This window comes from Vigna umbellata, chromosome 1, assembly GCF_029865625.1.
Source record: "Vigna umbellata cultivar VRB3 chromosome 1, Vumbellata_1.0, whole genome shotgun sequence".
Taxonomy (NCBI): Eukaryota; Viridiplantae; Streptophyta; class Magnoliopsida; order Fabales; family Fabaceae; genus Vigna; species Vigna umbellata.
This window is the reverse complement of record NC_142165.1, coordinates 107,516,768-107,529,337: the sequence shown is the minus strand read 5'-3', so window position 1 is coordinate 107,529,337 and position 12,570 is coordinate 107,516,768. Positions and strand designations below refer to the sequence as shown.

General features: G+C 29.4%; 1 protein-coding gene across 1 annotated transcript; it reads right to left on the bottom strand.

Moving 5' to 3' along the window:
- On the bottom strand, positions 1 to 3,521 carry LOC148207074 (uncharacterized). The gene is made up of 8 exons (XM_088105460.1): positions 3,310 to 3,521; positions 3,026 to 3,172; positions 2,804 to 2,916; positions 2,366 to 2,458; positions 1,762 to 1,864; positions 1,616 to 1,690; positions 575 to 670; positions 1 to 312 (listed from the first exon to the last, which is right to left on the bottom strand). The coding sequence occupies exons 1-8, from the start codon at positions 3,403 to 3,405 to the stop codon at positions 253 to 255; spliced, it is 783 nt and encodes a 260-aa protein (XP_087961586.1). The 5' UTR covers positions 3,406 to 3,521; the 3' UTR covers positions 1 to 252.
- Between the last annotated feature and the right edge of the window lie 9,049 nt (positions 3,522 to 12,570).

Here is a 12,570-nt window from a genome sequence, read left to right as displayed (position 1 = left end):
TAGGAGTAAACTAAGATACAATGACATTTTTTCTCAGTTACATAATACATGAGATGATTTTAACTTGAATAAAATCTTTGTTTCTTTTACAATCTTGTTTTCTTTTGTAAATGTTTACAAAAGAAGTTTATTTATTGAGGACCTAAATAGAAACTACAATCAGCTAGTTTTCGGCGATGCTTATCAGAGAGTAGTCAGAAAAGTACGGAGCTAAAATAGCAGTTTCACAGCAGCAGACTCAACCGCATATAACTAGGATTCCACTTTGTAAGAGACTTTTGTTTGCCCCTTCTTCGAGCGAATTTGCGAGACCTGATCATATACACAGATTATAGAAGCATATAGCACAAAATTGTTACCAAGCAACCAAATAAAACTAAAAAAAGTCTATCATTTTATAAACTAAGTATTAGGTCTTTGAACAACAAAATTTTCATTTTCAATAGTTTCAATGAAAGAAATTCATTGGTGCTACTTACAAAGAGTGAAGCCTGCTGATTACAAAGAGCAAACTTACACAAAAAATATCATATCAAACCAAACTAGCAGCTAGTTCAAATAATGGATTCCATACCTTAATTTGTACGATGTCTGAAATGTCAGCAACATGAGTACCACCACATGGGCAGCCAGGATTATCTCCTATCCTCACAATGCGAGGTGTGCTTTCCTGTGAGAGTGGATGCATCAATATTGAAACATAATGTAGTGGCGCAGAAAATAAGAACAAAACCAGATTCATGCTAGAGATGAACTTAACATAGTTTTGTATACATTAAGATATGCATAAGCGTGTGATGTACACATATGTGAGACAGTGAATGCTACCCGTCAGCTAATTTCAAAGAATTGCTACAGTTCCATTCTAAGAAAGTGCCACATAAGCAAGGACCCTGTAGCTTGGGCGTTGAAAATATCTGACATTATAAAACTGCTTACCAGATACAACCACCGATTTCATACTCTATACAAATAATAAGGCAGTGTGAATAATAATACATTGATTTAGACGTCAACAAAAAACGGAAAACATAGAACACAGTTACTTCAAAAAACCATTTTAATAGATTAAAACAATTTCACACTACTCGTAAATCAATTTCTCATCTAAAATCTGTAGAGTTTTGACAATTATTTTCAGAACAGGTGTTTCAAGAAAAAAAAATAGAAATAGTTGGAATGTTTTCTCATTCTCTTTTTCTGCTTTCTTTAAGTACTACAAAGACAAATTTTTAGAGAACAAAAATGTTCTCAATAGACAAACACGTTAAAATATCCTCACGTGACTGTAAATTTGAGAATTCATAAACAGTTTTTCAAAACAGTCAACCAACATGATCGAAGTCTAGTATATGACCCTCTCCAGATTGGTTTTAATATAGGGCAAGAAGTCAGTCGTACTGACCGACAAAAACAATCAAATACAAGAAGGCAGCGAAGGGAAAACAGCCGTGTTCCTTCACTGGTACCGATATTAAGACTTGAACTGATTTCATCACATTCACAATGGCTGGATCAAGAGTTTCTTAGATTTTCATAGTTAGGACTTATGAGGGCTGCTACAATGTGGATAGAAACACCATTTGCAGCAAGAATATATCTTTTATAGACTGACCTTAGAAATATAATCAGGAAGACTCCCTCCGCAAATCTTAGCAGCTTCATCGTATGGTAATACATCAACAGAAATCTATATCGTAAGGTGAAGATTTTCAGAGCCTGATGTTACATAAAAAGCAATTTACGAACATAACAACTTACTCTTTCTCCCGAGGAAATTAATGCATTGGCCTCCAGCTCTAGATCCTTTTGCTTACTCTGCAATTCCTTTTGTGGAACTGTACCCTTATATTCAACCCAAGGCCTGGAAATGATGCAATAGCCAGTACGGAGCAAACTTCGTAACTTAGGAACACATTTAAACCGAATACTTATGGGATTACAACAGCAGGAGTTTAGCAATTGTAAGATCTTTCTTTTGAGAAAACCCCTACCTATTATTTTGTTATTCTATTAGTCTTGCGAAGATTTTTTTCACCATACGAGTCCCTCAAAGATCTAAACATAACTAAATTCTATATTATAAAGGACTGGCTAAAAAGCCACTAGAAGACTAAGGTGGCACCACGCTAATCTTTATGACCAATTTAAGGATTTATTGTATTTGTAGACTTCTAATAAACCCACTTAATCATCATTAATATTATCCTAGATCAGCAATGATTTGATAACTCGAACAATGCCTCTTAGCTTGAGTATTAGACAGATAACTTTCAAGTCTCAAACCTAATTCAGATTATGCACTCATATCCAAGCCATGAATTCAGTACACACCAAAAGCATAAAAAGCAGTAAAATGATATACCCATCAGAAAAATGGTAGGCTTTGCCAGGCTCTAAATGACCCAATCCTATTCTTTGCAGACAAATATCAAGCAAATGTCCCGCTGAATGCAATCTACACAGGAAATAAGCAAGGAAAAATGAGATTTACAGAAACAGAATTATAAATTTTCTTATAAGCAGTGCAGTAATCATAGATTCGAAATAGAAAAACTGCCTGGCAGAAATAAAATCCAAGCTAGAGTACACTCTAAAAAAAAGTAGTAATTAAAAAATTTGTACAGATGGTAAATCATTTCCCTAGCTGCACAAGAAAAATAAAAAGTACGCTTCAGAAAAATAATTTATGTAAAACAAATCAGATATGTGGGATATCTTAACTCAATCTAAAAGGAAAGGAAAGAAGAACACAAAGATAAATGTTTGAAGATTTTCATCCCCTGAAAAAAAAAAAGTTAACCTGGAGTTCAGTTTTCGCCTCTGCTCGTCAACAAACAGTGAAACCTCATTCCCTTTCTCGTGTGTAGGCTCAAATTCCCCTCCCAAATTCTCAAAGAGCCCATAGTGAAAAACCTACATCATCATAATAAAAAAAAAAAAACGAGGATGTCTACAAAATAATTGATGACCACTCCAGAGACATGTTCGACAACAAAAAAGACCTTTCATTCTTGAAACTTACAATTCCATCTTTGGATCGAACATCAGATACCAGAAATTTGTTTTCTAAGCCATGAATGAGTACAAAGCCAGTATCCGCGGGTTGACCACCTCCTTGCGGATGGAATATCGTACGGTCCAAGATCAAAACATGTCTACCATCATCGCCCTTTTCATTTTACATCAATAACGAAGCGAGTTAAGATTTCCTTCTCTGTATAGTCCTTCGCCCTTTCCCATATTTGTCATTTCGCAAAAATTATCAGTTGAATAACTAACTAAAATCAAGAAGTAATAGAAATTAACCTTGAAGTGAGATAATAATGTGGCAGTGCACTGGAGGCTCCACATGTCATCGTAGTATTCGAGCTTCGTGGGATTCTTGTACAAATCCATGGCCATAACCGAATCCTGAATCTATGGTTCTTCGTTTCGGATCATACCTGACCCCGTAAATGCTTCATACTCAAATAGTCACCGATTTTGACGTGATTGATAAATAAAAAGTTTCTGTACGGTGAAAGAATTATATAATGGGTAGGTTTGTTTAGTGATTATCCTTTAATAAACATATATTTATAGGTTTTGTTATCAAAGGTAAAAATACATCGTATATTATAAGAATACGCAAATTTAATTCATGAAAATAGGGAAGTCGTGGGAGCTCAAACGAATTCAAATAAAAAAGTTGTGTTCATTTGTTCAGTGTTAAAGTCGTACATCTCCCAAAAATGACTTTAAAGCATGGTAATCGATTACCAAGATTTGTAATCAATTACAAAGTCATTTTTTATAAAAAATTAAAAAAAAAATTAAAGTTGTGTGGAGGGTTAACGACTTCTCTTATTGAAGCCATGCACCCTCTCCCATTCTTATCTTTTATATTTTTTAATTTTTTATTAATTAAAATCATTTATAATTTGTAAATAATATTTTTAAATATATTTAATATAATTAAAATTATATCTAATTAATAATTAAATTTTTTTAATATTATTAAATAAATAAATTTTATAATTTTAATTATTTTTGTAATTAAATTAATTTTTTTATAAAATGATTTTAATTAAATAATTTATAACTATAATTGTTGTAATTATGTAATTAAAAATTAAAAAAAAATTATGTAATTAAATTTATTATAATGAAATATAAGTAAATTTGTTATAACAAAAACTCATTCTAAATTAAATTTAAGTAAAAATTTATTATAAGTTAATTTATTATAATGAGATATAAGTAAACTTTTTTTAATATAATAAATTTAATTAAATTAATTAGGGTTAAATATGTTTTAAGTCCCTAAACTATTAAGTGAATTTGTTTTTATAAAAAATTAATTTAATTACAAAAATAATTAAAACCATAAAATATATTTATTTAAAATGTTTTATATACAATTAAATATATTATATAAAACTTATAAATCTTTTTAAATAATAAAAAACTAAAGAAATAAAAGTGTGAAGGGGATGCACGACTTTAAGTAAAGAAGTCGTCAACCACCCAAACGATTTCAACTTTTAAAATTTTTTATTATTTTAAATAGTTTATAATATTTTTTTTATTAATTAATTATAATTCAAAATAAAGTATAATATGATAATTAAAATTCATAAAATTAAATTATAATGAAATATAATTTTAAAATGTTAATTAGATATAATTTATATTATTTTAAATATATTTAAAAATATTATTTATTAATTATAAATTATTTTAATTAATAAAGAAATTAAAAATTAAAAAAAGGTAAAAGTGTGTGGGGTGCACGACTTCTCATATTAAAGTCGTCATCCCCCGGTACAACTTCAATACTTTTATTATTTTTAACGAAAAAAAGACGTGGTAATCTATTACAGTGTTTGTGGCAATCGATTACCATGCTCTAAAGTCATTTTTGGGTGCACGACTTCAACACTGGTCAAATGAACAGTGTGAAGTTGTGCCCCTGCACGACTTTTTCATTAAAAATCGTTTGGACCCCTCACGACTTCTCTTTGACCCAAAATTTGTCTATTTTCGTAATATTTCAGACAAATTTGCCTAGTTTCATGCAAAAACCTATATTTATATATATATATATATATATATATATATATATTAATTATTGTGACTTATTAATTAAAATATATATTTTTTAAGAAAAAAATAAAAAATTATTTTTAATAAATTATTATTGCATATGGTATTGAGGTGTGAGCTGAATAGACACACCAAACAGTTAAAATATAAAATAAATGTTTTGATAAGAATGGAGATTTGTTGTTTCGAATTAATTTTTGTAAAATATTTGTAATTATACATATTGTGTAAATTTAGATTGTATTTTGTATTAATAATTTTTTTTTATAAGTCTTTGACGAGTTTATCCAAATAACTGATAATTTAAGGAGAAGTAATAAACAATCTATTTTCTCCATTCAATCATGGTTCTTAAATATGTTAATTTTTTTTTCAAAACAATCTCTTTTCTTTTAATAAATTGATATAAATTGCTAATACTCAATTAATTCTAATACATAAACTACAGGATTAAAAGAAAATCTAACTACGTCGTGTTTTCATACGTTAAATCTTTTTTACGTATAAAAGGAGATAAACATCGTGAATATTTAATGTTATAAGCATAATTTTCAATTATATATAACACACTGTTATTTTATTTAAACAGCTTCTTACATTAGATTATAAACTCATGTACCGTGTTTCTTAATTTGAAATTGATGTTAGGAGAATATACTTGGTGTTGGTGTGAGAAGCATGGAGGTGACATATAAGATAGCAAAACATACAACTTTTATTGAAAAAAAAACATATTTTAATAATAGTAATTTTTATTTTTCATTTAAATCCACATAATCATGTATAAATAATATCAATGATGGTGGCTATGATCAACAGGAGGAAAAATATTTTGAATAGGATTAGGACCACTAGGAACTTCCCAATCAGTATGAGAAATTTTGTTGGTGTGTGTCATGGAAGAAGGGAGAACATCATAATGAACATTAGCAAACATAGAAGAAACCCTGTTGTCTGCCAAATTTCTTCTAAGTTTTATATGGTTTTCCAAACGAGACGTTGAATGCGAATCGAGCACTGAACACATTAAAATGATGAGAAACAAAACAAGTGCTGAGCATTTTGAAGCACTCATGATTTTAATAAAGGAGGAATACGAGTTAAATAATTCAAATAATGAAATGTTATATTTGAGAATGTGTTAGAGTAGAATTCTATGGCAAGTTATATATAATGAAAAAGTTAAGTTGAACTACAAATGTGAAAAGATCATAATTATCTCTTTCACATTTTTTTAAAACTTTTTAATAAGTATAATTATGACAAGGAATTTACCACAAATAATTGTTTTAATTAATTACTATAATAAAATAAATAATTAAAATATTGTAATAATTATATTCGTTTAAAATATTGTTTTTAATTATGTATTTTTAATTATTAATTATTGATATGATATTATTCTTTTATTTTTTGAGTTAATTAATTAATTCATTTAAGTTTTATTGATAAAAATAATTTTAATTATAGAAAAATATATATTTCAAATTTTATTTCTATTATAGTTTAACATTTTTTTTTCATTAAGTATTGATATTTAATTACTTTTTTTAACTTTTGTGTTAATAATTAATTAATATTTTAACTTTTATTGATAAATATAATTTTAGTTAGAGGAAAACATTTATTTCAAATTTTCTTTCTTTAATTTTCCTTTCTTTAATAATGTAAGGTTTTTATTATCAATGATTTATTATTGAATTATTTAAGAATATTAATAAATTTCATAATATTCTTTAAATTCCAAATATATAATACTTTTAAAATTTAAAAAATAAATATTTACATCAAAAGTATGGTAATGGGCCAGTATATAAACCGTCAATTTTATCCTCAGACATTAAATAATGAAATTATATTAGTTTACTAAAATACCGACTTTCAAAATTTCAATTTTAAATAAAAATAAAAGGTAAGGTATAATAATTATAAGAGGGGTGTTGCTCCCTCCACCTCCACAGTCTTCTCCCTCCACCTCCCCAATTATCTTTAATTCCAATTATATCCTTAAAATTAAAATTTTTTATTTTTATTATTTTATTATTTTAATATTTTAATATTTAAATATAAACTAATATAAATATATATTATTAAAATACATTAAAAAGATATTCAAAAATAATAAATCAAAATATTAAAATATCTAATAAAATAATAACAGAAACATAAAATTAAAACAAAGCTTAAACGGATGACATCCTTCAACGGATGTCAACATCCGTTTAAGGCGAAACGGATGTCAACATCCGTTTAAGGCGAAACGGATGTCGACATCCGTTTTGCCTTAAACGGATGTTGACATCCGTTGAAGGATGTCATCCGTTTAGGCTTCGTTTTCATTTTACGTTTTAGGGTTAAAGGATTATTGGAAAGATTATTGGAAGGATTATTGGAAGGGTTTAGGGTTTAGGGTTTAGGATTATTGGAAAGATTATGACTATGTACCTGGAGAGGAACCACGACAAGCACATTACACCACAAACGCACTGCACCACGTACTGCACCGAAAGCAAGAGGAAGATTGCTTGATAATTCTTTTCACGATCACTGAGCTTTGCAGAAAAATATTTTACTCATACAAGGAACTAGGTAGGTTATCAGTGAAATATGTTATAAATGAGTAAAATTAAAAAATAATAATTCTAAAAATAAAATTTTACTGAGGGGCAAAATAGTAAAGAGGAGGTGGAGGGAGAAGGCTGTGGTGGTGGAGGGAGCAACACCCTTATAAGAGTCTGAAAATAATAAGGCTATTGGGCCTTATGTTGAGGCAATCAGCCCATAAGCTAACTACCCATAACTTTAGGAAAGAGTTTTCTAAAGATCATAATTCCTTCATTTTGCCAGCTTTCTTTCTCTCTCTAAAACCCTTGCCCTAAAATTCTCTCTGTCTTCTCTCTAGATTTTCTCTTCACTGAACCGATCAAATTTGGATTTGAAGGTGTTTATGTGCTCGCTGCACCAAGGGCTTCAGTTTGAACCGAACGTTTTTCCATTCTGACCGGTAAGTGCTTTTTTTCCTTTTCTTCAACCGTTCTTGAACCTAAGCCATGCAACTTGCTGGTTGTCTATTACTGGTAGTTTTTCCTTTAGTTTCTATGTCCCTTCCAACTCTAAGAAATGTGCTCTGCACCAATTTTTGGTGGCTTATAGGTGCTGTCAAACTCGCCTCTGTGAGGAGGTACTGATAGAGCGTTCCTAGGAGTGGTACTGTTAAGCTTTCCAGGTAAGGGGAGCTAATTATTTTTGTATAAATTTATTTTATAAAACTATATGCATATGAATGTTGAACTGGTGCTTTGTGAAACTGTTTTATGACTTTTATTGTATTGGGTGTTATAACTGAAACTTTGAAATTGTGCATGTTGTGATGTGATGAATTTAATCTGTTTTGAATGAGTTTGTTGGCTGAAATTGATCTTATTGGAAGGTCTAGAGTAAGGGTTCTGTAATAACATGTATATGGGTATTAAATAGATGTACAGGTACTGAGGTTGTTGTGAGAGGAAGTGAAAATATTAAAATTAGGCATATCAGATTTAGAGCATAAGAGAACATGGTAGATAATTTAAATAAATTAATTGTTAATTGTTGAGAGCCTTTCTTTGTTGGTAGGATAGAGGAACCTTAAAAACCTGAGTTGGCACATCCCTGATCATAGAGCAGCCCTGACCTATTCCAGTCAGTTGTGACTAGTCATATGTGCTGGCGTCGAAGGTGAGTTTGATGCGTTCAGACATCTAGGTCCTCTCCGGTGACCAATTGGGGTAAAGAAAGATCTCTACTAGGATGAAAATAAAATAAAACAAGTTGATTGTAGATGCATAAAGTTATCATGTGTTAATTTCTAGTCAATTATAATTTTAAGAAATCAAGTCACTGTGTGTTTGGAATTTAAAGTAAGGATCCATATATATATATATATATATATATATATTAGTTTAATGGTGCATTGATATTTCCAAACAATAACTCCAATATCCATTTTGCACTTTATGATTTACAGTGTGGGCAGTTAGTTATGATTAATTTAGAATCCAGAGTAGCCTTGGTTGCAGCAAAACAGGTGCTTGAAAAGAGAGTTTGATATGCTTCTAATATAATATAAATATGTATATTTACAAGATATTGTACGTATCATATATATATATATATATATATATATATATATATATATATATATATATATATATATATATATATATATATATATATAAAATAAAGTAAGGATATTTTTTCTTATATTGAAACGTGAGTGTTAATCAATAATTATATTACTTGTAGGTATGTATAAATTGATATATTTTATGAGCTGTTATGGGTTAGTTGGAGCTGTTTGGTTATTGGTATTGATTAACTTAGATTCAATTGTGGAGATGTTATTTTTATAATTTGTGAGTGGTGAGTATTGTATATTGTTGAGATTGTGTATATGTTGATTGTGGCAAAAAGTATATGATTATAAAGTGATGAAAGTATGATCCAAGTTGTAAATCAAGTTCCATCTGTGTAGGATCTCTTGGTGAGATCCTTAGTGTTTTAGAATGAAAGTAGGAGCTCAGTCTTGGGCGTCATTTTGAAGAAAACACATACAACAAGCACACAAACAAGCAAGGATGAGCTAATTATTTAAAAGCATGCATCATATCAAGCACATAACATACCAGAGTTAACTTAAATCAAAGCAGTTTAAGGCATACATCCTAGCATCTTATCTTCTAGACTTGACTCGTCCGGATTTTGGAATGATAGTCGAGCTATGGCGGGTCCTGCACTCGTGGTGACTTATGAAACTTGGGTTCCCCACCCTGCCACACTCACGAGGTTAGCCTGTTCCGGGCCTTGAGGCATACTGGAAGCCCCCAAGACTAAGACATCCTGCTACTCCTCACGACATGGACTAATCCCTCTACTTGATGGAACTTGATTTACAACTTGGATCATACTTTCATCACAGTGTCTGGTAAATATACATATTTATATTATATTAGAAGCATATCAAACTCTCTTTTCAGGCACCTGTTTTGCTGCAATCAAGGCTACTCTGGATTCTAAATTAATCATAACTAACTGTCCACCCTGTAAATCATAAAGTGCAAAATGAATATTGGAGTTATTGTTTGAAAATATCAATGCACCATTAAACTAATATATATATATATATATATATATATATAGTACGTATTTTATCTTATAAATATATATTTACATTATATTATTATACATATATATATATATATATATATATATATATATTTATTTATGATACGTAACGTTATAAATATATTTTTTTATATTATATTAAACTAATATATATATATATATATATTATATTAAATATATATTTATATATGTATATATATATATGGATCCTTACTTTAAATTCCAAACACACCGTGATTGATTTCCTAAAATTATAATTGACTAGAAGAATTAACACATGATAACTTTATGCATCTACAATCAACTTGTTTTATTTTATTTTCATCCTAGTAGAGATCTTTCTTTACCCCTAATTGGTCACCGGAGAGGACCCAGATGTCTGAACGCATCAAACTCACCTTCGACGCCAGCACATATGACTAGTCATAACTGACTGGACCAGGCCAGGGCTGCTCTATGATTAGGGATGTGCCAACTCAGGTTTTTAAGGTTCCTTATCCTACCAACAAAGAAAGGCTCTCAACAATCAACAATTAACAATTAATTTATTTAAATTATCTACCATGTTCTCTTATGCTCTAAATCTGAAATGCCTAATTTTAATATTTTCACTTCCTCTGATAGCAACCTCAAACAGTACATGTACATCTATTTAATACTCATATACATGCTATTACAGAACCCTTACTCTAGACCTTCCAACAAGATCAATTTCAGCCAACAAACTCATTCAAAACAGATTAAATTCATCACATCACAACATGCACAATTTCACAATTTCAGTTATAACACTCAATACAATAAAAGTCATAAAACAGTTTCACAGAGCACACCAGTTCAACATTCATATGCATATATTTTTATAAAATAAACTCATACAAAAATAACTAGCTCCCCTTACCTGGAAAGCTTAACTGTACCACTCTTAGGAACGCTCTAGCAGTACCTCCTCACAGAGGCGAGTTTGATAGCACCTATAAGCCACCAAAAATTGGTGCAGAGCACATTTCTTAGAGTTGGAAGGGACAGAGAAACTAAAGGAAAAACTACCAGTAACAGGCAACCAACAAGTTGCATGGCTTAGGTTCAAGAACGATTGAAGAAAAGGGAAAAAAACACTTATCGGTCGGAATGGAAAAACATTCGGTTCAAACTGAAGCCCTTGGTGCAGCGAGCGCGGAAACACGTTCAAATAAAAATTTGATCGGTTCAGTGAAGAGAAAATCTAGAGAGAAGACAGAGAGAATTTTAAGGCAAGAGTTTTAGAGAGAGAAAGAATGCTGGCAAAATTAAGGAATTCTGATTTTTAGAAAATCCCTTCCTAAGGTCATGGGTCCTTAGCTTATGGGCTGACTGTCTCAACATAAGGCCCAATAGCCTTATTATTTTCATGCTCTTACATTATGTAAACATGAAAATAGATAAGATATTTAAATTTTAACTTCAACACTAATTACAACCCAAAAGAATAGTTCGAAGTCACTTCATTCTTAAAATTTAGTGATTTCAAATAAGTCTTAAAGCTCTTTAATTCACTCTGTTCAAGTTTTAAATGCACTTCTAATACTAATAAGTCAAGATATAATATCTACTTCTACAGATAAATTATAAATAACAACAAGAAAATTTGGAGCATCAAAACAAATTCTCCATAACTTCTAATTATTATCAGTACTAAAACAAATTAATCTCGTCAATGAAATTAATCCGATCTCTAAGCAAGAGCAAAGTCATAAATAAATACAAAAATAGATTTAAAGACTTTGATATCCCAGTAAAACATCCAAACTGCAAAAATAAATATAAGTTAAACTTCTGGAGAGATATTACATTTCTCATCTTATTAATCTTTTCAAATCTAAAAATCTTCAAAATAAAAGTTTGGAAAAACAAGATAGGGAAATTTATCAAGTCAAAAAAGAATGTTACTCTAATTAATTATACTTGATATTGACTTATTAATTGTCATCTTAATAATGTAAAAAAAAAAACAGAAAAAAAAAACTCAGAAGAAAGAAGGGAAAATTCAAGAGAGAGAAAAAAAAAGGAAAGCAAGATCTGAGTTAATCAATAAATTGTATTTACTTATACAAGTGTAAAATAAAAATAAATAAAATCTTATATTCATAAACAAATTAAATTATGACAAATTATTTATTAGACAAAAAGTAAGATTATATTTTGCTATTAATTTATCCGAAACAGGTACTTACTTATTTTGTTGTCACTTCTTATTTTATTGTGAATTTATATGATTTTTTCTCCTTAATTATTAATAAACAAAAATGTACCTAATTGGACTTTGAACATATTGGTGTG